We start from the raw sequence: 27,207 nt of genomic DNA on the forward strand, positions 1-27,207 counted from the left end.
GACTGATGAAAAATCATTTACAAATGATGGATCTATGTGCGCTGCATCACTTGATATGTTGTGCAATTTTGTGATCAAAGCATGGAATAAAGTTAAAGTATAGACTGTAATAAAATCATTTAAAAAGTGTGGTATCTCTAATCTTATGGATGGTATGGAAGATAATCTGTTGTGGGACACTGATGACGATGAAAACAAAATCAATTCACCAGATTCAAACTGGGATCCATATGACAATCATTTAAACAATGAATCTGAACTATTTTCAACAGATGATGAAGAAAATCAACATGAAAATTGAAGTTAATAATTATTATTTGTTTTTTAAGACTTACATCTATTGTAATATTTTAAATAAATTTATATAACAAAAAATTAATCTGATTTGTTTATAAACACTGCCTATTTTCTTATATAATGATGTATTGTAACTACCTAAATGTTCATCCAAGAAATTAAGTTTCCCTTTTTATACTCTCCGCATAAGATGACGCATGATTTCGAGAGGTTTTCTGTAGTTTTTGAGAGTCGTCTTATATGCCGACATATACGGTAATCATTTTGTAAATCTTATAAGTTCCTACTTTTCTCATCCTGTTTTAGGAATTTTAAATTACAGGAGCTTGCACCACATCTCCGACCTGTAAGGATTGCATCACAGAAACCTAAGTCTGCTATGGAACCTTCTGGCCCCTTTATTTTTTCACCATTACAAATGCAAAAGGAGAAATCAACAAAAGAAGATAACAAATTAGGTATTTTTAATCACTAATTCGCATAGCTTGATGATGATTTTGTTTATATTTATTTTTTTTTATGGATATTAATAAACAGTTATGTGCAGAATTAGGTATATTTATTTAGATATAAAAACTGTTCTCTACAAGTTACCTAAATTGAAGCAGACCTAAGCACACATTTGTATGGTGATTACTATTCCATTTTGAACAGGTAAATAAGTCTAGAGAACTATACAGTCCATTTATTTAATGCAGTTACTTAGAAGCTCACACTTTATTTTTATATCAGTCACGCAGGTACACAAGTGGATAATGATTGGGGTAGAGCGACAAATGAAGACTCTCATTTTAGATTCACATTATTTCAGCAATGATTCAGTGCTGGTATTTGGATTAGGAGAATGGAAATGACCTAGAAATTCCAGACATTATCTATCTGTCTATCTATATATATTAGCTAGTTTGGATGTGTCATTATTTACAAATGTTTGAAGTGAAGAATCTATCATTCTCCTAGAAATTTGAAACTGCCAGATACTACAAAAGTTTTTCAATGCTGCTTTTCATCTATCTTCACTTGGAAATGTCAAATTTATATCTACCACCATTCAGTAAATTATACCTAGAAAACTTCAAGGAGAAAGCTTCGAGCTCTGTCACAAACCACCTTCAAACCACATGTATTGTGGTGATACATAGACAATATATTCATTATTTTGAAACTTATCCCAACAGACTTGAACAACTTTGTCTGTTTCATAAATAATAGTCATCATCCTCCAAAATTTCAGTTTACACTGGATATTGAAAGGAATATCAAATTTTTTATTTTTTTTTTTTTGGATTTTAATTAACCAAACAGAAAATAGCAGAATATTTTCAGCTGTCTATAGGAAGCCCAACTCATACAGGAAGATAACTTCATGGTAACTCATGTCATCATCCAAACCAGAACTTAGGAATTATCACAACCTTAAAAAATCAAGCTATATGCATCATCAAAGTTGAAAAATTGTTCAAAAAAAAAAGAAAATTAACTTAATAATTTGTTTCAACAATTCTTCAGAATGGCTATTCAAAAAATTGTTAGAAAACCAGACTTGGATGTTGCACTGACTCATGCATTGTTCCTCATCCGCAGTCATATGACAAACATCAAGCATCCGTTGGGCCCCATCCACTCTATTTTCTGGACTTAGCCCCAGCAGACTTTTTCCTGTTTCCCAAACTTAAACCACTTTGAAAGGACGTCATTTCCAAACCATAGAGAAGATTCAGGAAAATGCAATAAGAGAACTGCATGCTATCACAGAAAGTGCATTCCAGGAAACATTCCAACAATGGAATAAACGTTGTGAACGATGTATTGCCAGTAGAGGGGGGACTACTTTGAAGGGGGACAGTGCTTAAAATGTTGTAAAATGAGCATTAAAGTCTTTATAGCAAAATATTAAGCAACTTTTTCTTCAAGAAATATACAGTGTGATCAATAAAGTCAAATATAAAAATTCCACCTCCTCACTCTAGGTCAGTGGAGTTTGTAGATGTATATCTCAGTTTTTAAAACAAAACAATATAATTGATTTCAATCCAGTTTTGGTCCTACAGAATTTCCTACATTGGTGCATACAAGATTTTTGTTCATGCAGAAAAGCCTTCATTGGTCAAAGAGGAAGAACTTTTGAAATACATTAAAAAAAAAAAAACACCTGAGTTACATTGAATACAAAGTAGGATCAGTAAAATTATTCTCACTTCCTGCATTATTTTGCAGAATGCCACGAAATGAATGGGTCATCTGCCCGTCATTTCATTGATCCATTGCCTCATCTAGAAGACAGCCTGTTGTTAAGGATTCTCAAGCAATCAGCTGAGGTCACACTCCCAATGCGCATATTGAATAGGAACCAAGAACATATCTTATATGACAATGGAAGTTGTTTATACAACTGTATAATATATCAGACCTCTATTATTGCTGTTAATCATCTAAAAGCAGATTGCAGTAAACAATAACTTGCTGAATAATAACTTGCTTCCTAATATGCTAAATGATTTTTGTTTGTAAAACTTACATAATGTTATGCTTTCAAATATAACTTTTATTATAGGAGTTCCCAGAGCTGTTGTTCTACATTTCTCCAGTTTTGTTAACCTGTTGAAGGTACTATTAGTGATAATATAGCAAAACATGTAGAAGTTGATTTTCTGTTAAAACCAACTTCATCAAATTCCTGATAGGTACCATCAAGGGTGTTCAGGCAATTATGACAGCACTACATGAGGAAGTTTACTTTATATCAATATTTTTCTTCCAAATAGTCTATTACTTGTGAGAATTTCAATATTGTTGTATCTAACATTTTGTTCTTCTGAGACACTTCTGATGGACTAAGGTGGTTTTGTTCCAAGTGAACAAAACCTTAGATGCTCTACTGGCACATTCTTGAATGCTAACGATGTCTAGTTCCTTTCTAATATGTTCATTTTTAATATGATTCTGCCATTGATGCCATCAGTTCACTCCTCTAATTTTTCTCAGAAACCCTCATATCTGTGGTCTCTACATCATGTGCTTTATTTCTAAGCCAACTCTTAGATCCATAACATAAAACTGGTTTGAACACACTGTCTTCTGCTAGTTGGGTGTTTTTGGCTAATTTCTCTCTTATTCCATGTACATTTATTTAGCTGGCTTCCTGCTATACCAGCATAGCTTATTCTGTTATGTCCATTTCCAGATTTAACTTGCTATCTTCACTAAAAACTGTTGCACACTAATCACATATAATCACACAATGTTTGGATCTTCATATGAAGGTCGTCATCTAGAGCAGGGGTCGGCAAACTTTTGAGACGGAAGAGCCAAACCTGTCCCTCACAACAATTTAAAAATTATTTGAGAGCCATAAATATATTTTTACAAATAAGGAAAATTTAAAGTAATATTATAGTAAATTTATAGCAATATATAACAAGTTATATATTGCTCATCATCATCATCATCAAATTCCTGCCATGTACCCTCAAGGGGTGTACAGGATATGACAGTACTACATGAAAAAATTACATCATTACTAACTTCCTATCTACAATTTTCCTCCAAATCAGTCTGTTACTTGTCAAGACTCCAACATTATCAGATCTTATATTTCTATCGTCTAAGGCACTTTGTACCGTATCAATCCACCTATATCTTGGTCTTCCTCTGGGTCGTTTTCCTGCCAACCTGGCAGAGGACACTTGTTTTGCTAATCTTTCCTCTCCCATTCTATTTAAGTGACCATACCATCAGAGATTAGCTCTGCTAACGCATTCCTGGATGCTGACAATGTCAAGTTCTTTCCTAATATCTTCATTTTTAATATGATATTGCCATTGATGCCATCTGTTCACGCCTCTAATCTTTCTCAGGACTCTCATATCTACGGTCTCTAGTCTTTGGTCAAGTGTTTTACTTCTGACCCAGCTCTCAGATCCATAAGTTAAAATTGGTTTGAACACAGTCTTGTATACAGCTAATTTAGTGTTCCGACTAATTTCTTTCTTATTCCATATGAATTTATTCAATTGACTTCCCACCATAAGAGCTTTGCTGATTCTGTTGTCTATTTCTATATTTAGTTTTCTATCTTCAGTAAAAATTGTGCCTAAGTAGCTGAAATGTTTTACTTGTTCCACAGGTTCTCCATTCACAACACAGTTGACATTTTCAAAGATTCTGCCTATTTTCATTGTCTTTGTCTTTTTATTGCTGACCTTCATACCATATCTATTACAACAGCTATTCAATTTAGTCAGAGAATCTTGCAGACTTGTAGCGGATTTATTTAGAAGTATAACATCATCCGCATAAAGCAAAGAGCTGACATTAACATCTCCAATTTTGATATCAGGTTTAATACGACATTCCTTCATAATGTGATCCATATAGATAATGAATAACAGAGGGGATAATGTACATCCTTGTCTCACACCAGATTTAACATTAAACCATCTTCCTGTACTTCCTTCAATTCTAACTGCTGACTCACAACTCAAATAAAGACTAAGTATTACTTGATATAATGCCCCATTGACACCATATAACTGCAGCGTATTGAATAGCTTCTCTCTTGGCACCTTGTCATATGCCTTTTCCAAATCGACAAAACTTAAATACAGATCTTTGTTATATTCCCATGCTTTCTCGACTATTTGTCGTAAAGTGAAGATCTGATCCTGACAGCCTCTATTTGGCCTGAATCCAGTTTGTTCTTCACGAAGCTTTTCTTCCACAATTCTTCTCAACCGTTTCTCAAGTATACTTGCATAGATCTTGCCAGGAACACTCAGTAGGGAAATACCTCTGTAATTCTCACATTCAGTTTTCTTTCCCTTTTTATATATGGGTACTATGAGAGCTCTACTCCAATCATCGGGAATTCGTCCCTCTGTCCAGGCTTTCTGAACTATGCAGTGCAGCCACTGTAAGACTCTTATACCACCATACTTCAGCATTTCTGGTCGAACATCATCTACTCCTGCTGCCTTTCCACATTTCAAGCCTTTGATGGCTTCTTCTACTTCAAGTATGGATATGTATTCCTGACTGCATGCCTGGTCAGTGTTTTTTATCACTGTGCTGTCATCACTGCTTGTTTCATTTAGCAGTTTTTCAAAGTAATTACTCCATACTTCAAGGATATCTTTTTCTCCTGTTTTCATTTCACCTTTATCATCTCTAATTCCTTTTACAGCACTCTTTCCTCCATTCCTAAGCTTCTTCAACAACCTCCAGAATATTTTGCCACCTTCTTGATATTTATTTTCTATATTCTTGCCAAAGTCCTCCCATGACTTTTGTTTAGCTAGTTTTACACACTGTTTAGCTTTCTTACATTTGTCTCTGTATTCTGTAAGAATAAAAGCTGACTTATTTGCCAGGAACTTTTGATATGCTTTCTTCTTTTCCTTCATTGCCTCTTTAACTTCCTGTATCCACCAGGGAGTTCTGATTTTTTTATCCTTGCACACAACCTCACCACATTCCTCTCTGGCAGAATCAATCAATGTTTCCTTCAGAGTTTGCCACTGAATCTCCAAGGTTTGATTCCTGTTCTCAAACTCTTTCATTTTCTTTTCAATAATATTTCTGTATTTTAGTCTACAGTTCACATCTGAGAGCTGCTCAACTTTTATTCGCTTTAAAACTTTCTTACATGTTATTCTTTTCAATATGAAATTCAATTTTATCCTGCTCAAGACTAAATAGTGATCACTTCCAATTTCAAATCCTCTGTACACTCTGGTGTCCTGCACCAGGGAGAAAACATCACTATCAACAATAACATAGTCAATGAGACTTTTCTTATTCCTAGCCTCTTCTCTCCATGTGAATTTGTGCACATTTTTATGTTGGAACATGGTGTTAGTAATAACCAGTCCATGTCCTGAGCAGAAATCCAACAGATATTTGCCATTATTATTAGCTTTGCTCTTTTCTCCAAATTTTCCCAAAATATTTTTGTATGTCTCACAATCATTCCCTACTCTACTATTTAGATCCCCAACAAGGACCAACTTTTCCTTTTTCATTGTGTCAGTTGCTTTTTCTAAAGCCTCAAAAAATTCCTCCACTTCTACCTTAGTAGAACCTTCTGTGGGACCATAGGCACAAATAAGTCTCATTGTCCAGTTCCCCATTCTGATATTTGCCCACATTACTCTACTTGAGACTGACTGCCATTCAAGAAGATTAGCCTCGTATTTTGTGTTGAATACTATGGCTACTCCTTCTTTTCCTTGATTGTCATTGCCTGAATATAACATTTTGTATTTATTGCTCAGAAAGATCTCACCAGTTTTGGTCTTTTTTGTTTCAGTCACCCCTATTATGTCGATCTGGTACTTATCTAATTCCTCAGCTAGCTCCATTTCTTTGCCATTCAGGCTTCTTACGTTGATAGTACCGATCTTTAACTCTGGTGATGTTGAGTTGGGGTTTGTTTTCAGATTTGTTCCAGTAGCTGACTTTTCGCTGTTCGCCCTGGTTCCCTGGCGAAAACAACGGGGGCCTTGTTTAACCGGGCGACGCCCCAGCCGGCATGAAATTTTGTCATGTTGTACCATCATTTTTTATTTTGGTTTAACCAATAAGAATACAATTTGGTCGGCTAAATCCCAAATTGCCAGCCCATCCTCGTTCGTTCAGTATCAAATTAGATACCCAACAGGGTGCACCACAAGAAGGTGAGGATTGGACATTAGGTCAGAAGCCCTGGTCGGTTCTCCGCATTCCTTTAAAGGCTATGTGGAGGTCTCCTCTCAGTTATACAGCTTTGACCCTTAAGCATCCCGTTATATATTGCTATATATTATAAAGATATAATATTAATTATATCTTTATTAAATGAAGAAAAAATCACACAAAAAATTGCTCTCATTGGTTTTAATCAGTGTGAGCAATGAGCTTGCATTTCCTTAGAAAGTTTCTGTATGTCTGGTTTGTAACTAGTCATTTTTAATTTAAAGCACGATTCCAAGGTGGCATCAGTAATTTGGTTCCTCAATTTACATTTAATGAAATTCATGTTAGAAAATGATTGCTCACATAAATATGTACACCCAAAGATACTGAGAACACCAAATGCAAATTTTTTCAACTCATGATATGAGTCCGGAAGACTATTCCAAGTATTGAAAATCATTGAGGCTGCCTTCTGTAGTTCTTTTAAAGCAGTCTGCTTATGTGCTGTGAAATCAGATTGCATTTTTCTTTTTCCAGTTCTATTTCAGTACCAAGACGTACAAATTTTGAGCTCCATAAGTCTTTGCTTGTCAAGTCCAGCAATTGTGTTTCAAAATTAGCTATGTCAATATCGGAGAAAAATTTAATTCCTTCACATTGGCATTGAGAGGATTTGTAATAAAAGCTAGAGTCACTTTATTATTTCTGAATTCCTGAAACCTTTGAAGAAAAGATTCTCTCATGTTTGAAACTGCTGTCTCGAAATAATCTTTGTTAATGAGGGCATTGTTTTCTTGGCAATATTGAGACAAGTTTGAGAAATAAACTAAAGTTCCCCTCTCTAAATTTTCAGTGAACAGAATCAGTTTCTTTTCAAACGAAATAATTTCCTCTAGCATTGAAAAAGCAGTATTTCCCTTGCCTTGTAATTTACGATTGAGCTTATTCAGTTGTGATGTAACATCCACCATAAAGTAAAATTTTTGCAACCACTGATCTTCTGTTAATTCTGGGTATTGATGAACAGCCTTGTTTTTGAGAAATAGTTTGATTTCATTTATGCAAGATGCAAAATGCTTTAACATTTCGCCTCTGGAAAGCCATCGAACAACCCTGTTGTACTGGAGAAGATCTGAACACTCGCTCTCCATTTCACTTAGCAATTCTTTAAATTGTTGATGGTTTAGTCCCCCTTGCTACAATGGTGTTAGTAATCTTAATTACCAATTCCATAATTTTACCAAATTCTTCTGTAAATGTTTGTGCACAGAGTGCTTCCTGGTAGAGTATACAATGGAAAGTAATCACTTAATGATTAATTTTTCCTTTTAAAATTGAAACAAAACCTTTTTCGCTCCCGTCATACTTTTTGCACCATTGGTTGCAATTGATACAGTTTTATTGAGTGGGATATGATTTTTTTTGATGCATTCAAGGACAGCATTTGCTATGTCCTCTCCACGCATTTGGCCCTTGAGTGGCAATAATCCCAGAAATTCTTCTCTAGGACCCTCAGATGATACATACCACACAAAAAGGGAAACTTGGGCTGTGTCCTTGATGTTGCAAGACTCATCTACTACAGTTCATAAAGCTGAAGCTAATTTAACATCTTCAACTTGTTGGTCGTCACATTTGAGGACATTGTGACTGTCCTATCTGCTACTGTTTTGGCAGATAATGGTATGCTTTTAATTTTATTTAAAATCTCTGCTTTGTTTTTGAAATCCCAAAAAAGTTCTTCAGATGCATTAAGAAAACAACATTTTATGTATTCACCATCTGTGAATGGTTTTCCTCTTTTAGCGATCTCCTGACTCACTACGAAGCTTGCAATATTAATATCATTGGTAGACTCTTTCCAATAATTAAATACAGAACTTGATTTTTCAAATTTTTCTGAAGTTCTTCAACTGTTCTCTTTCTTGTGTCACGGAGAGGATTTTTCTGGCAATTGTGGCATGTTTTGTTGTGAAGTGTCTCTCTAAATTTGACTTTTTGTTGTGTGCCAGTTTTTCTTGGCAAATAAGACAGGTTGGAAGGCCATCTGAGTTCGAGATGAACGAGAAAGATTCAGTCCATTCAGTTTTCAAGCCACGATGTTCATCTGTTGTTTTTCGTAGTTTTTTTCTTCGTAGCCATGTTGAAAAGCACCCTAAACAATATATTTTATTTAATACGTTATATAAATACATTATATAAAAAGAAAATATAAAGAACTAAATGATTACTCAAAATAATAAATGACAATAATTCGGAAATATAATAAAAATAAATCTCACCAGTAACACGTTTTATTGTAACAGTTGCAAGTGAAATAAAACACACTGCGGTAAATCATGACTGTAATAATTATAATTCTCGTGGAAAGGCTTAGACGTTGGTTATGCATTTTCACTATATTATTTCAGAAAATTACAACGTACTAGGATATACATTAAAATAAATTTTAATATATTTCTATATTTCGGCAACTTCATGCTGCCATTTTCAAGAACTTAGGTACAAGATACGTGCACGCAGGCACAGCAAAAACAATAAATGAGTAAGAAGAATGAAGCTATTATTTCTCCTAAAGTCCTGATGGTGCCCTCTAGTGGGCGATGTTGGTATTCTTGGGTGATTGGGCTGAAGGTCTTCTGATGTAGGTTTCCCAAATTTGAGGAACTCTCATGCAGCCAAATTTGTTGAGGTTTGGCTCGTTTCTTAGGGCTGAAGCTGATTCTATGAAAAGCCTTTCATATCTGTATTTGCTACGGTGTATTATCATGGCTTTTTTCCACCGTATTCTATGGCAGGTATCCATAAAATATCAGAATTTCAGAACACAAGGACTACATCTGGTTTCACCAATATAGATATGATAGAATCATATCTATATTGGTGAAGAACATAGAATCAGCTTCAGCCCTAAGAAACGAGCCAAACCTCAACAAATTTGGCTGCATGAGACTTCCTCAAATTTGGGAAACCTACATCAGAAGACCTTCAGCCCAGTCGCCCAAGAATACCAACATCGCCCGCTAGAAGGCACCATCAGGACTCTAGGAGAAATAATAGCTTCATTCTTTTTACTCATTTATTGTTTTTGCTGTGCCTGCGTGCACGTATCTTGTACCTAAGTTCTTGAAAATGGCAGTGTGACGTTGCCGAAATATAGAAATATATTAAAATTTATTTTAATGTATATCCTAGTACGTTGTAATTTCCTGAAATAATATAGTGAAAATGTAATAATTATAATAAAACCATTGTTATATATACAGCAATCCCTCGATTAGTTGCCTAATGCATTCTTTAAAACAGGTGCATTAATCGAAAATGCACCAATCGAGTATAATAACCTATGGAAAAAAAGTATAATTCGTTCCTCAAATGTTTTTTTTTTACCCTTGATTTTTTTATAAAAGAATTAGGGTATGTCTCAGGGCTTAGTTAAAGGAAAACTATGAAGCTGAAAGACAATAAAACATTATTCAAAATATAAATCTATTGTTCTGGCGGGCATTGTTTCTTTTTTTTTTTTTCATACAACTGCTTCTTCTGCAAATTTTCCTGCTTCTCTCTTCACAAGGGCCAGTCTCTAAGCATTGCTGAAAGTTTATCGAAGGTGTTGGTATCCTGCTCCACCTTTGCAACAAGTGTCCTGGTGTTGTACCACCTTACCCCAGTCCTGAAGATACTGTCAGGTGCAAACTTTGTTTGCTCACACTTGGATAAAGGATTAAACTAAATTTATTATATTCTAAGCATTGCTACTTAAAAGTTTCGGTTGCACGAAAATATTTAAAATTTGTTTCTGTGAAATCTCTTTGGGCTTGTCAGTGATTAAATTTTCTTCATATTCTTCAGGATCTTCCTGCTGTGCATCTAAATTTAGCAGGTTGGAATCACTCAGTTTCTCAGAATGAGATTTAATTAACTTAGAATCATTTGAAAAGCCTCTAAAATCATTTGCACAATGTGGAAGAATGTGCTTCCAAATGGATCGCATGTTGCTAGCAGTAATTTCATTCGACTTTGTGACTTTATAACCATGCTGATATTTCTCTGATTTGGGCAGAAAAGTCTTGGAAGGCATTGGCTTCCAAAAAAGGTCAGTTTCATCGACATTAAATATTTGTTGGTCACAATAGCCCTCTTCTTATACAGTTTTCTTCAAATCTCTGGATAATTTGCGGCCACCTCCTTATCGGCACTTGCAGCTTTGCCTGTGATTAGAGCATTATGTAGGCTATTTCTCAAACCATCCAGCACTAACATGGAATTCTCCTTTTCCATCGTTTATAGCCCTTTCTTTCAAGGTTGCAAAGAGACTTAATGCTTTTGATTTAATAAAGACTAAAGTCAGTTCTTAGCAGGATCCGTTTTTGGTTACAAACTTCGATCTATGTAGAAAGAAGTCTCTCTAATTCAATCATTACGATACTTTGATTTCGAGTGTACACACGATGAACTTGAAGCACTCCTTACTTTTCTCTTTGTATTCAATAGCTTTCTTTAAAATTGCTCTTATAGTTGATTCACCCATTTTTGTGTTCTTGTCTTATCTTTGCTCTGGACTCGCCTTGTTCACTTTATTATTTCAAGTTTTTCTTCCAATGAGATTACTTTTCGAATCATTTTCACACTTTCACTTTTTTGCTCACTAATTCTTTTACTCATGATGAAAGGTTGGGAAAATACTTTAAAATAATAAAAAAAATATGTAAAGAAAATAATTGCAAAGGAGGTACGAGATATGATCGTAAAAAATGCTATGTGAATTTTGACCGTAAAAATTTGGAACATCAAGTACACGTAGTATGCCATTAAAAATAACTTTGTAAAATGTTTAAAATCAGTAACTTAATTATTTCATTCTGGTGAGTGATTTTTTAAAATAGTCAGCCATATGAAATGTATAGATAGAAAATTTTTAAAATCTGTAACATTTATTTTTAAGATGTATATAGACGCACTAATCGAATTTTAGAGGTGTACTAATCGAATTTCAGTATCGAAATTCACTAATTGGTGCGCATTAATCGAATGATTACTGTATATATATATATATATATATATACATATATATATATATACATATATAAATATTGGCGTTCACGTGAACCTGCACGCACAATTGCAATAAACAATAGCACGCCAGTTGGAACAACTTGAAAAAATACGTTTTTATGTATCGATTATGTGAGGCAATTTGTGCCTGTAATTTCCAGTTTGTTTAGATAATTCAATGTTTATTAGTATTCCTTTATAAATACCTGAAGAAGGCTGCTATATGCCGAAACTAGTAGTATTTATCATTAAAATCTTTATATGTTATCTCGGTTTTATAGTCATTAAATCTATATTTTTTTCAAAATGTACAACAACCGAGTAAAAGCTGATCACCACACACACACACACACACACACACACACACACACACACATATATATATATCAGTGGCGTCGCGTGCTCATTTCAGTTGGATGTGCTGTCATATGGATTATGCAACCCGTACTATAAATTTCACGTTAATTTGACCGTATGCATGAGCGTGCGCACGCTGAAAATTTTCCACAGCGGGGAAGCTTGGAAACAAATAATTACATCAATAAATGTCTTTTAGCTTTTTTTTTGATGTAATTGTTTGTTCATGTAAACTATAAATACATTGTTGTCATTTGGCATCGATTTTAATGATCTTTAATTCTTGGGAGAAAAAAAGGTGTTCAGAATTAATAGATTTCAGCACAATTTCATATATAAAAAAATTGACCGGCATATTTTATTCAAAAGCTACTAATTAATTAATCCTAAATTAAATTATTTCAGTTTAAAAGCCAAAAAAAAAATCATGAAACTAAACTAACAAGTAAAATAATATTAAATTACATTAATTACACTTACATTTTAAAAATGTATTTTTTTGTTTAAATTTGTTTCACTATATTACAATTCACACTTCACTCTATAATGCATACACACACAGGGAAAACTAACCATTCATTCTCCACAAATCAGAAAAAGATAAACCAAAAAGAGGAACACATGTTTTATTGTTGCAATAAAACAGCATGTCTTGCAGACTACTCATAGAAGAAGAAACAGGCATAACGCATCAGCGCTCATCTTAATTGGTCCAATGCAATTAATTGCAGAATAACTTTGAACACTTCTGCATATAGTGGGGGAACAATCTGTTTTAGGATTTATTAGAAAACAAGAATGAAGGAGAATGCTACATTTGATTAGTATATTTGAAATACTGAAAGATGAAAATACGTGAACCATCATTTATAAGACATGTAAGAATGGGAAAAAATAAGTGTGAGTAGATACACTTTCATTAATGTTAAAGGATAATTAATAGTTATTCATTTGTGATATGTGTCCTATAATTTGCTGAGTAGAGTGAATAGCACGATCCTATAAATAAACGTGAATAAGGGAATTTATTATGGCATAATTGAAAAAAAAAAACTTATGCAGAGAGAGAGTATTGCAGGAATAAATATGGTTTGATTGAACAGCAAATCATCTCGTAAAATTTGTTGCACATGTTATGTGTATTTCTCTGGTTTGTCTATATTTCACTGTGTTTTTCAAGAAATTTCTTTTGTTTATTGAAACTCAGTATACATAACATCTGATCATTATCCGGAATTATTAATTAACATTAATTAATACAAAATAAATTGCAGAAATTTATCAAGACAAGTTTAAAAATTAACATAGAATTTCATAAAAATGAACTCATAATTTGACATACACATTGTCATATACAAATCAACATCAACCTATTATCAATTTATTAATTTATCAATATCAATATATCAATTTATTAATGCGATTTTTGCTGTTGTACATTAGATCTCAAATGCTTTATATCAGGTTCATATTTTGTCACTTTTAGTAATACACACGCAGAACTAGATTCATCAGTCATTCTATTTCTTAAACTGTCTTTTATAAAATTTATTTTGGAAAATAATGACTCACAAGCATATGTAGAGGAGAAAATTAATTATGGTATAATCATAAAGAATATTAATACACTTATGTATACGGTGTAGCATATTGACAAAAATAAAAGTACGCATTTAAATTAGTTATCAATCACAGGACTAATGCTGCAATATTATAGTTTCCTCAGGCCAACATCATTAAATTAACTTGTAAGTTTCATTGAGATATTCCATTCTGATCACCAAAAATTTATAATATTATTCAGTATAAAATTATTGATTATTGTATTATTAAATTGATTTTAATGATGTTGGCTTGAAAGAAAAAAAAAACGGTAGTGAGAAAAATATTTATTAATTGTAACTCACCATAGAAGTCAGCGGAGCAGGAGAAGCAGCAGAAGGATGTCGACTTGTCGGCGGACGCTTGCCGTCGAATATAACCTCCACTCGCGTATAACTGGCACCCCTGATTTCACTCATTAATTTTGCATGCTCTCCCCCAACAACCATTATATACTGTAGGTGCAAGAAAAAAAATAGTTTTATTGTATCGCTGAATAAGGTACAGAGGCTTTTGCAGTCTGTGTAATATATTTCTCAACAAATAGTGCAATTAGAGACAGCTGGAATAAAAACGGCACTAACTAATGAATCACATGTACCCCTCTCACAGAAACTACCCTGTATAGGCAAGCAAAATCATATGTTGCACTGAAACACAGTATCTAACTAAAATGATTGTCCAATTTCTCAATTACATGAAATAAGTGTTTGTTTGACTACATTTGAAATTCTCGATGTCATTATGACAGATCACAAAGGCTAACTTCAAATAAAAATCTACCACGAATTGAAACATGCCATATAATGCTTGTGTGAGTTCCTCTACCAGCTCAAATGCAAACAAGGCAATGTTTGCATTTTAAAACGAAGAAATATATAGTGAATGTTGTTATGACATTTGCAGATGTTATGGAATTCGGTTGAAGAGAATTAGCATTTCAATTCAAAAATTGTCGGTTCCATTTGTCTTTGGGTCGCGTGATCTTTTGTTGATACCGCACCAATCAAAATTCATGTCTTCATAGCTGCTCTCTCCTAAAACAAAATTTAACTTGTACGTATTGTGTAATAATTAAAAAAAAGTGGAATAATTTATAAGCATATAAAAGGATATCATATGTACATTGTTGACGTGCCAGCAAAATTCTCGGATGTGCCACAGGTTCGCCACCACTGCCCTATAGCAGTGTTTCTCAACCTATGGTCAGCAGACCACAGGTGGTCCACAGGCAGACTTAAATTAACCAAATCTATATATTTTAATTATCCAAACAAACAAATTAAAATTTGAATAAGTAATTAAAAATGATTGAAATAAAATGGATACTTAAAAAAATAAAAATAGCGGCAGAATGTTCATGGAATGAACGTTCTGCCAATATTTTAATTTGTAGTGGCAGAATGATGAGTAATAAAAGAGGGGTGAAATTAACAACAATATGGTTTTATTGCTTTCACCCTCCCTTGCTGTTTTGTCAGATTTGAAGTGAACACTGTTATCCACATGACCACATTTCATCCAATTGCTTGTTGTTTATTGATTTTTATTGTTGAAGGTTTTCCTCCTTCAACCAAGGCTCGATATATCTTCAGAAGTGCTAAGTAATACTTGGACAAAGTGTGTTGTGAGTTAACCCCAGTATTTATATATTTTTCAGAAATCGCAAGACTGAAAGATAAAAGCAAGCCGCCAGTTGAGTTGAAACGCTAACACACATGTTCGATCACTTATTAGTCACTTTGTTGCTCTGCAAATGACCTCAGATGTCGAGGCACCCTAAAACCTAATCCTAATTAGTCACTTTGTTTGGCTGCCCTGCCTACCATGTGCTCAACCATCCCCTCCACTCCTTCTGTATAATCTTTAAAAATTTTATAAATGAAACTATGATAGTTTTATTTTTATTTTCAATTTTACTTCAGAGCCACATGTATGTACCCAAAGAGTTGCATATGGCTCGCGAGCTAGTGGCTGAGGGCTTCGCAACCATATGCTTGGGGAAGGAGTGTCCTAAGTTTCATTCCCGTCAGTGACGTGAGGAGCTGAAGGATCTTCCTCAGCCATAGCCAAGTTAGCTGGTCTTGGGTATGGACAGCAGGATTTTTTCCCCAGTTTATCTTGGGGGTTTTCATCCTGCAAAGTAGGCAAACAGGTCTTGAGAGCTCAACACTACAATACATAGGATACACCGGGGCATAGGGCTGACCACCTTATCCTGTGAATGGTTGAGATCCGAAGATTAATAAACCCTTGACATCGCAAGGTAAAAGAGGGTAAAAGAAAAATGAGATAGTAAGCTAAACTCTCACACTAATGTGATCAGCCATTAACACTACTGGCTTGACCTCTGGCAGAGGAAAAAACTATTTGTGAACTATAATTCAGCTAACAGATTAAAATGAAAACTGTTAAATTACTTAAGTCTATCACTTCTTGACCATTGGTGGATCGTAACTTCTGCTCAATCATGTTTTATCGTCTTATAACTCTCTCGTTGGTATTTATTGGTTGTAGGCTGATATATCAATCGAATATGAAGAAAATTTATATTATACTGCTTCACTCCATATTCAGAAATTGCAAGAGCAACTTAGATAAATCACCTTCAACTCTATCAGGTAATCATAAGTTGATTTTAGGCCGAAGTTTTTATTTTTATTACATAGGGTTCCCGCTGAGATTTGAATTATTTTAATGAGCAGTGCAATGAAACAATCAGGCAAATACAAGATTCAGTTCAAACAAAATTATTTAATGTAGTTTCACATAAATTACATTATAATACAGTATTCCAACAGGGACATTACAATTAAACAAATACAAAGCTCTCATTAAGATTCTAGTATACTACTCAGCTGAGCTTAAACTTTATAATTAAAGATTATATTTAACAGATCTTATCTTTCTTGTTACAATGGACTTCTATCATAACTTTACTCTGAACAAGGTTACATTTCAAAACATTTTAAATATCAAATCAGTTCAAGATATTCACAAAGAATACAACTCATGAACCATCAGACATTCATTTGTGCTTCTCTAAAATATAATAAAATTAGTTTAATCCTTTATCCAAGTGTGAGCAAACAAAGTTTGCACCTGAAAGTATCTTCAGGACTGGGGTAAAGTGGTACAACACCAGGGCAACTCGTTGCAAATGTGGAGCAAGCTTCCAACACTCCTATCTCAGTATCTCCTATAATGCAAAACACATCTCCTTGCGGAAATGTCTAATGTTATGCATTAAGGAAAGGGCCACTACGCAGACTAGTTTCGACCTTTATTGAGGTCTCTTCAGTGGGAGCCAGGCCCAAGTGGAGATACCAGGCAGAAGCATTAGCAGGTCATCTCTACCTATAGGAATTGCCAAATGGTGTGCCACCCTTTTTTAATAAATTATTCTGGATTTAGAGAAAGATGTTGAAAGTTTATTTTTCACTTGATTAGAGTATAATAAAATTAGTTTAATCCTTTATCCAAGTGTGAGCAAACAAAGTTTGCGCCTGAAAGTATCTTCAGGACTGGGGTAAGGTGGTACAACACCAGGGCAACTCGTTGCAAAGGTGGAGCAAGCTACCAACTTGCCCATTAGGCATTAGGAAATTTTGGTAAAAATTCAACTCAGAAAAAGGTAAGTTAAATTGCCAAGCGATTTCCGGTCCTTTGAATTCCGTTTTCGGCACGTCAAAATTCCCCCCAGTCTCCAGCTACTGTTCTCTATACTCCCCTATTCAATTCTCTCTTTACTTTCGTTTTCATATCCACTCCTTCCTTTTTCCTGCCAATAACTGGTTCTCAATGGCTCGCATCAAACTTGTTTTTCTCTTGGTATATAGTAGTTCACGCTCCAACACGCACTAGTAGAAATTTGCATGTTTTCTCACAACAACCAATCAATTGATATCACAAAGAATCTTCTGGATATATTAAAATTACATACATTACAGTTTCTAATATTATTATTAAAAGAATAAAGCAAATAAAATAAATTACACTTTAATATAGAGGCATTTCATATCTATAATATATTTAAAAATTACATAAATAAAATTAACTAACAAAACTAAAAAGGAATTCATGAATAACATTTTATAAGCTAGAGACTAACAAAATAAATTTAAATAAATCCTGCTTATGATATGGTAGGTCTTGTTAATTATGAAGTATTATTAATTATAAATATCTTCATTCACAATTTAACACTATCAGACTGTTAAAACGGTTCTCACATTATGCACACTCTCCTAGAATTTATGGTGTTTCTAAAGTACACAAACATACTGTTCCACTTTGACTGACAGGTGAAAATATTGACAGCTCTAATTATCACCCAGCCAAGAAACTAGAATCAACACTCAAAGAGTAGATAGGTTATCTCCCTCTCTATATTAAAAAACGTACGACATTTCATGAACAAAATCTAAAATGTAATGCTTGACAAGGATGATTTATTTGTCAATTTTGATGTTTCTGCATCCTTGTCACAAATCTCCTAATCATTGACACAATTCTTCTCTTACAGAATAAATTTCCTCCTGATATTATGGCTCTCTTTGCCCATATACTGTGTCCTGGTTACTTCATGTGGCAAAATAATTTTTGTACATATAAAACAAAGGTACAGCAATAGATTCACCATTGTTACCTCCTTTTGCTAACTTATATAACTTTTATGTGGAAGCTTTTGAGCAACATGCTCTAAGATTGCTTTTCAGTTTGGTTTAGATATATTGATATTTTTGTTATCTGGCCACAACTGCTAAACTTTAAACACTTTCCTTAGCCACCTGAACAAACAACACAAGCACATACAATTTGTTATTGAATTGAAAACGAAACTTTTCTGGCTATACTTGTCACACGTCTTCCCTCAAGCAGTTCATCCTTCTTTTCGAATGAATTTCTTTCGGCAAAAGAAATTCATTCGAAGTTCATAAAAGTTTATGGGCACTCTTCTCGTTCATTTTCAACAATTAAGAAATGGGCTGCCGAGTTTGAACGTTGAAGATGATCCACATGAAGGACTTCCAAAAAATGTAACTACCAGAAATCATTGATCAAGTGCACGATATGGTATTGGATGGCTGGCAAGTCAAAGTGTGTGAAAATGCTGAGACTAGGCATTTCAAAAGAATGTGTAGGATATATTTTGCATGAAGAATTGCAAATGAAAAAGCTTTGCACAAGATGGGTGCCACACTTGCCCACAACATATCAAAAACGCACTCGCATGAAAATTTCTGAACAGTGCTTGGAGCATTTTAACAAGAATAAAACTGATTTTGTGCATTTATTTATTACCATGGATGAGACTTGGATTCACCATTACCCTCCCGAATCCAAACAGCAGTCAAAACAGTGGACAGAAGGGAGCTATTCAGTGCCAAAGAAGACAAAGTCAGTTCCATCAGCAGGAAAGGTCATGGCATCGGTGTTTTGGGATGCTGAAAGCATTTTGTTTATTAATTATCTTGAAAAGGGTAAAACAATAACCAGGAAATATTTTTCTTCAGATGTTTTAACCAGACTAGACAAAAAAATCTGTGAGAAAAGACCCGGTTTGCAGAAGAAAAAAAATAATCTTTCATCAGGACAATGCACCTGCCCACAAAAGTGTTTTGGCAATGGGAAAATTAAGGGATCTGCACTATGAATTGTTGGAACATCCACCCTATTCCCCAAATTTGGCTCCCTCTGACTTCTGTCTCTTCCCAAAACTAAAACTTCCTCGCTGGTCAGCATTTTTCTTTGAATCAAGAAGTGATTGCAACTGTAGTGGTGTATTTTGCAGATCTTACTGAGAACCACTACAGGGACGGGATAATGGCACTGGAACATTGCTGGAATAAATGTATTAGTCTTAAGGGAGAATATGTTGAAAAATAAAAATAATTTTGAAATTTTTTGAAATTGTTAGGCCGAGAACTTTTCAGAACACCCTCATAAACAGTGGCTATGATAAAAACCATCAATAAAATTCTTTGCAACATTACACCTAAAAATAGAAATGATATAGATTACAGTAAAACATCACTATTTCATATATTAAAGAGATATCAGATAAAATAAATAGAATGATACACCATAACAAATACCCCCACCTCAAACCCAACCTTGGGTATACCGAATCCAGCAAATCTGTAACCTACCTTATATTGACAAAACTGGATGCACAATTCTAATCTGCAAACAATAACACAAATGGCACATAAAATTTAACAATTTTGGTAAATCAGGCCTCTCTATTCCTGCTTTTAACACCCTACACCAAATTCATTGGAAATGAACCTGTTCCTTACAACACACAAAAAATTGGCATGAATGCATATTTACAGAAGCCTGAAATTTTGATCAGCCATCCTAATTTAAACAGCAATGGTGGCCTAAAAATCTTAATAATATAGATGACACACACATGCAATTTACATACTAGCAGACCCTCATTTTTGAACTTTAAACAATAATTTCAGCTCTTATTTTATTGGGTTGACAAATAAATTCGTTCAGTTTATACGTTAGTACAAGTTTACGCCGCTTCGTCTGTCACTATTGTACTACCGCAACGCTATTGCGCAGTTGAAAGGCAACATTTCACATAACCTTTCAGTGAATTTTCGTTTGGCCTACTTCAGTTGGGTATGTGTAACATAGTTTTATTAATGGAAGGAAATAACATACATTACCGGCATATTTTGCTTTTTTATTTCAAAAAAGGCAAATGAGCTGTGGAGGCCCATAAAAAAAATGTGCAGCGTGGTTTGCCAAATTCTATTCTGGAGACTTCGACGTCAGTGATGCGCCTCGTGCCGGTCGCCCGACAGAAGTTGATTCGAGTGTTGTGTAGGATATCATTGACAAAAATCTGTCACAAACAGTGTGGGAGATTGCTGCAGTACTGAACATATCTCATACATGTATTGAAAACCATTTGCACAAGCTAGGATATGTTTCAAAACAAAATGTTTGGGTGCTGCATGAATTGACTGAGGCCAACATGACTGTTCGCATATCCATCTCTGATTCGCTGTGATGTCGCCAAGAAAATGACCCATTTTTGAAGCAGATGATTATGAGAGATGAAAAATGGGTTGTGTGTGATAATGTGGTACGCAAAAGATCATGGGGGCACAAGAGCGAACCGCCGCAAACAACCTTGAAAGCAGGATTGCACCCAAAGAAGATCATGCTCTCTGTGTGGTGGGATTATAAAGTTGTTGTCCAATACGAGGTGTTACCGTCAGGCAGAACGATTGATTCAACTGTCTATTGCTCGCAGTTAATGCGACTAGCTTGTGCAATTAGCACAAAACGTCTTGAATTGGCAAATCAGAAAGGAGTTAGGAGTTGTCTTTCACCACAACAATGCCAGATCCCCCACACATCGTTAACAACCCGGAGTAAATTGTTACATGTTGGCTGGGATGTTTTGCTGCATCCTCTGTATTCACCAGACCTGGCAACTTCTGATTACCACTTATTCCGATCATTGCAGAATTCTCTGAACGGGAAAACCTTCGCTAATGAGAAGGCTGTCAAAAGAACCTGGATCAGTTTTTCGCCAGTAAACCTCAGGAGTTTAATGAACGCGGCATAATGAAGTTGGTGGACATATGGCAAGAGGTCATCGTTAAAGAGGGTAAATATATCACTGACTAGTATGTGTTATATATATTAAATAAAATGTGTTTCATTCCACTCTGAAAAACCGAATGAACTTATTTGCTAACCCAATATATTTGCCACTGTTAATACTGTTTTTGTTCTAATTTATCTATTAGTAATTCCTAGCCAAAAAAAAGATAAGGCTAACTTTCATGTGGTAGATTTTTTTTTCTCACCAGAGGTCAGTCCAATAGTGTTAATGGTTCACCAGATTAGTGTCATATCAAGATGGCAGCAGACCCCTATGGGCATTGGACCCATGGTTGATGATGATGATGAGATTAGTGTGATTTTGGCTTCCTGAGTATTGTAATATAGATTGTCTCATTGCACAGTAATTGTCTCAATAAAAATTTCATGATCAAACTGAGCAGATACCAAATTTTGAAGGTCTCGTCTTTATTTTAAAACAACTTATGGCTGCCATGGGTGTACAAAAATTATTGTTATAGATTTTAGTCAACAAAAATGAATACCAGCCAACAAAACTACACATAATATTTTGAAGTATCTTTAGCATAATTCCTGTTACAAAACAAAGAAATGTTTTTAATAATATTCATTACTATAATGACAAGTATAAATTAAATTATAATTTTAGAAAACAGTCATCATGCTAAACTTTATTGTGCAAAATAATTTTATGATAGCCTGTGTAGCTCATTGGGAGTGGCACATGCTGTCCATGATGCTAGACTCCTCAAAGAAAGAGCATCATAAGTTCTAGTTGCCAACTAGAGGAACTTTTTCTAAGCCTATTTGACCAGTTTCCAAGTAAGTCAATCTCTGGCACGGGCAAGTGTGCTTTTTTCCTGGAAACTCGAGTTTTTTTTGTCTCTTAAACTTAAGAAAATTGACTCTAGACCTCACCATTTTAGGCAGTAAAACATAGTGTTAGAATTAGGGACTATGAGATGACACAGCCCTCTCTTCACCAGATGCCTTATATCATTAGTGATAGTCTTGGTTGGCTACCGCTGATTGAATCTGGTGAAGATTGAATTACCCCCTCAACCTCCAAAAGTTAGATAGCTCTAAAATGGCCTCACTTATTCCCTATAGGGTAGGGATGCACAGACCGCGGGCTGTATACGGCCCTCCATTGATTTGCTAGTGGCCCGCCTCACTGTGTATTATTTTAACTTTAACAAGTTACACGATAGGTAATTTTTAAAAATGGTACATGTGCAAAGCAGCCGTGACGTCACAATTGCCTGTCTACTTACGATAATCGGTTAGTAATAATGTTAACAAATTTTATAATTCATCTATTTGTCATATGAGTATTTTGTTTTCGTAGGTGTGGTTGCTACAATTAATTATCACCCCTACGAAACGGTAAAAAATAAATTCTACAATGGATAAAGCAGGGCCAAGTAGGAAATGCAAACTACAGGATGAAAAACGGCAGTTTCAGGATAGCTGGACCGAAAAATATGGTTTTGTGCAGTCGATTAATAATATCGTGTGCTTGATTTGCAGAAGTGCTATAGCCATACCAAAAGAATACAATATAAGGAGATACTATGAAAGTCTGCATTCTACATTTTCAAATCTACCCGAAGAACTACATAAACAAAAGATTTCATTTTTGAAATGAGAATTGACAGATCAGCAAATGATGTTTACAAAACCTATTCAAGATTCGGAAATCACAACAGAAATAAGTTTTGAAATATCTCGCCTTATAGCAAAAAGGTGCCGACCATTTACAGACAGAGATTTCGTTAAAGATTGCCTTGAGATAGCTGCTAAAAAAATTTGTTCTGAATCAGCCAAAATGTTGAGAAAATTCATTTAAACAGGATTGTGCAAAGCAGAATTACGGCATTGTTGGAAAATGTAAAGGACCAATTAACATCTTATTCAAAGAAATTTGCCTATTTTTCATTAGCTATTGATGAATCAACTGACATTACTTCCACAGCCCAGTTGTTAATATTTGCACGTGGAATAACGCGAGAGTTTGAGGTAAGTGAGGAGCTGATTGGAATGAGTTCATTGTCAGATCAAATGAAAGGTAATGACATGTTCACTGAGCTTTTGGAACAGTGTTCCAAAATTGATTTAGATCTGACAAAATTATCAGGTATCACGACTGATGGAGCGCTTTCCATGATAGGAGCTAATTCTGGATTGGTAACATTATTGAAACAGCATTTGGGAAATTTCAGCAATTTCACTCTATAATCCACCAGGAGAGCTTGTGCCCTAAGAAACTTGGATTTGAACATGTCATGAAAGTTGTTGTTTCAACGATTAATTTTATAAGATCCCGTGGCCTTAATCACCGACAATTTAAAAAATTTCTTGAAGACATTGAAAGTGAATATGGTGACTTAATTTTTTACACAGAAGTGAGGTGGCTAAGTCATGGACAAACATTGGAGCGGTTCCAAAATTTAATTGATGAAATTGAAATCTTCATGACTGAAAAAAACAAAAATGTCCCTGACATAAAAAATCCGGATTGGTTATGTGACTACCTTTCTGGTTGACATTCTAATCATTTAAATACGTTAAATACACGACTTCAGGGTGAAGATCAATTGGTTACTCAACTTCACGGCCACATTTTGTCTTTTCAGTGCAAGTTAAATCTATTTCAAATCCAACTGAAGTCAGGGAATTACACCTATTTCCTAATTATAAGAAAGTTTCTGAAAAGTTCAATGTCAACTTCAAAACTGTGTATGTTGAAAAGATTGATAACTTGATATCAGCCTTCAGGGTTCCATTTTCTGATTTTAAAAAAGTGAAACCGTTGCTAGATTTATTTAGCAATCCTTTTGCCATTTTGCCTGAAAATGCACCCGAATTAGCACAGCTTGAACTCATCAACATTCAAAATGATGAGAGCCTGCGAAATAAATTTAACGAAGGCAATAAACTTCTATTGTTGTGTCGATAAAAACAATTATAAATGGTTGCTAGATAATGCATTAAAATGTGCAAGCCTTTTAGGCTTAACATATATTTGTGAACAAACTTTTTTCAGTTATTAATATTAACAAATTGAAAAATAGGAACCGCTTGACTGATGAAATTTTAGAATCTATTTTGCGGTTGGTTACTACAAAACTCGAACCAAATATCAAAACAATTGTCAAATCAATGCAGTGTCACACATCAAATTAAATTCACTTACTTTTTATTACCTTTTTTGTAACTATTATGATAGGTATAAATAAAATAAACAATATGTGGTAGATAACTCGAGTTTTTTTTGGCGGCCCTCCCATAAGTAACAGTGGAACTATGCGGTCCTTGGCCTTAACAAGTTTGTGCATCCTTGCTATAGGGGAATAAAAACATTAGCTGATAATTGTAGGAAGAGCAATTACATCAGCAGTTTATATTTTATTTCCTATATATAAAATTATCTATCCTGATTGACCAAAGTAGATAGTATCTGAGCTCCCCAACCTGTAGGCCATGAGTTCACATCCATGATCTATAGCATGGTTATTAAGTCTTTGGGTGATAGATGATTTTTATCACTTGGTGTGAGACCACCATCCTTCTTATTGAAGACCTGAAAGGCTTAGGAGAGTTCTGGGTTTGGTTTCTTCAGCTGGGTCCCTGGACTTTCTAATTTGTGATGCTTAGTATGCTTTGTGTTTCTGCCCATTTTTTAGGTTGCATTGACATAAAACACATTTATTTATTAATGGTTCTTCAGTTACCTGGCATACCTTATTTTGCTATTTGAAAAGATCTGATTTTGATTTTCATTGATGGTGTAAGCATACGCTGGCCTGCCTGACCAAGTGGTTAGCATATCCACTTTCCAGCCAAAAGATTGTCCGTTCGAATCCTACCGTGGACATGGATGTTTGTTATTGTCTGTGAAAATATTATTGGTGGTGATGGGTGGTAGATGGCATTGTTGTAGATAATGATGTAGTTGCAGTTCGTTGTAACTGGTGGATTGAGAGGTGGAGATGGAGAGTTGTAGAGTAGGTGCCTTCCCTTAGTGATTTTTTGGACTCCTTGGTGGTGTCTTATCTCATTTTCCTTTTACCCTCTTTTACCTTGCAGTGTCGAGGGTTTATTAATCATCGGACCTCAAACCGTTCACAGGATAAGGTGGTCAGCTCTATTCCCTGAGGTATCCTATATCCTGTAGTGTTGAGTTCTCAAGGCCGGTTTTCCTGCTTTGTGGGATGAAAAACCCCAGGATAAACTGGGGGAAAAAAAAAACCTACCATCCATGCCTAAGACTGGCTAACTTGGCTATGGCTTGAGGAAGATCCTTCTGCTCCTCACGTCACTGACGGGAATGAAACCTAGGACACTCTTTCCCCAGGCATTTGGTTACAAAGCGCACAGCCACTAGGCTAACCGCGTGGATGGAGGTGTTGCATAATAATAATATTTCTATTCTTTTGTGTCTTAAGTTAGTCAGTATCTGGCAGAGGTTGATTGGATTTTTCCTTATGCATACAAACAAATTAACCTTGGTAAAAATTTCTTACACTTGGATAAAGTTTAATCCTTTATCCAAGTGTAAGCAAACCAAGTTTGCACCTGAAAATATCTTCAGGACTGAGGTAAGGTACAATACCAGGCAACTCGGAGCAAAGGTGGACCAAGCTCTCGTCATTCCTTGTCTCAGTATCTCCCATAATGCACTTGGATAAAGGATTAAACTAAATTTATTATAGTCTAACCAAGTGCAAAATAAACTTCCAATATCTTTCTCTAAATCCAGAGTAATTCAATAATAAGGTGGTACACCTGTTGGCAACTCGTATAGATAAATATGACCTCTCCCTACTTCTACCTTAGTATCTCTGTGTTTGGGTCTGCCTCCCACTGACAACAGCTCAATAAAGGTCGAAACTGGTCTGGGTAGTGGTCCTTCTCTTAATGCAGAGCAGTATACATGTCTGCAAGATGTGCTTTGCATTATGGGAGATACTGAGACAAGGAATGATGAGAGCTTGGTCCACCTTTGCTCCAAGTTGCCTGTTGTTGTACCACCTTACCTCAGTCCTGAAAATATTTTCAGGCACAAACTTTGTTTGCTTACACTTGGATAAAGGATTAAACTAAATTTATTATAGTCTAACCAAGAGCAAAATAAACTGCCAAAATTAACCTTGAAACCACACAATTTACTGATTGTACATATAATTGGAATGGACTTGAAAAATTTATTGTCTAACTTTCCCAGATTCCATATATATATATCATCCCAACATGACAGCACCAGATACCAAATTACAAAACGTGTTTACAAAATAGTAATGATGTCATTAAAAAATTATTCATTATTTGTGTAAAAATATGCCAATTCTTAAATGATAATTGGCATATTTTAGGTGTAGATGCGTTTCATTACTTGTTTTAAGACCACCATTCTGTTTATTGGAGTTCTAAAGGCCTCGAATCAACAGAATATTTGGTCTCTAGAACAGGGAAGTTGAATTACTAACTTTGGTGCAGCCATGCTGCTAAATTATAAGCTTATAATCTTTAGGTGAGAGTTTAAAAAAAAAAAAAAAAAACTTTATGACTATTTTGCATTTCACACATGAAATGTTTGTTGTATTG

General features: G+C 34.7%; 1 protein-coding gene across 2 annotated transcripts in view; it reads left to right on the forward strand.

Moving 5' to 3' along the window:
• brun (trafficking protein particle complex subunit brun) overlaps nt 1–27,207 on the forward strand; it is a 452,915-nt gene that overhangs the window by 195,006 nt on the left and 230,702 nt on the right. For both annotated transcript variants that reach the window (XM_090414220.1, XM_090414221.1), the window contains exon 13: nt 604–755. In XM_090414220.1, coding sequence (XP_090270346.1) covers nt 604–755 — 152 coding nt within the window. The remainder of the gene's footprint in view (nt 1–603; nt 756–27,207) is intronic.

Source organism: Typopeltis vanoorti, chromosome 25 (assembly GCF_054136105.1).
Source record: "Typopeltis vanoorti isolate ZY-2024b chromosome 25, IOZ_Tvanoo_1.0, whole genome shotgun sequence".
Classification (NCBI taxonomy): domain Eukaryota; kingdom Metazoa; phylum Arthropoda; class Arachnida; order Uropygi; family Thelyphonidae; genus Typopeltis; species Typopeltis vanoorti.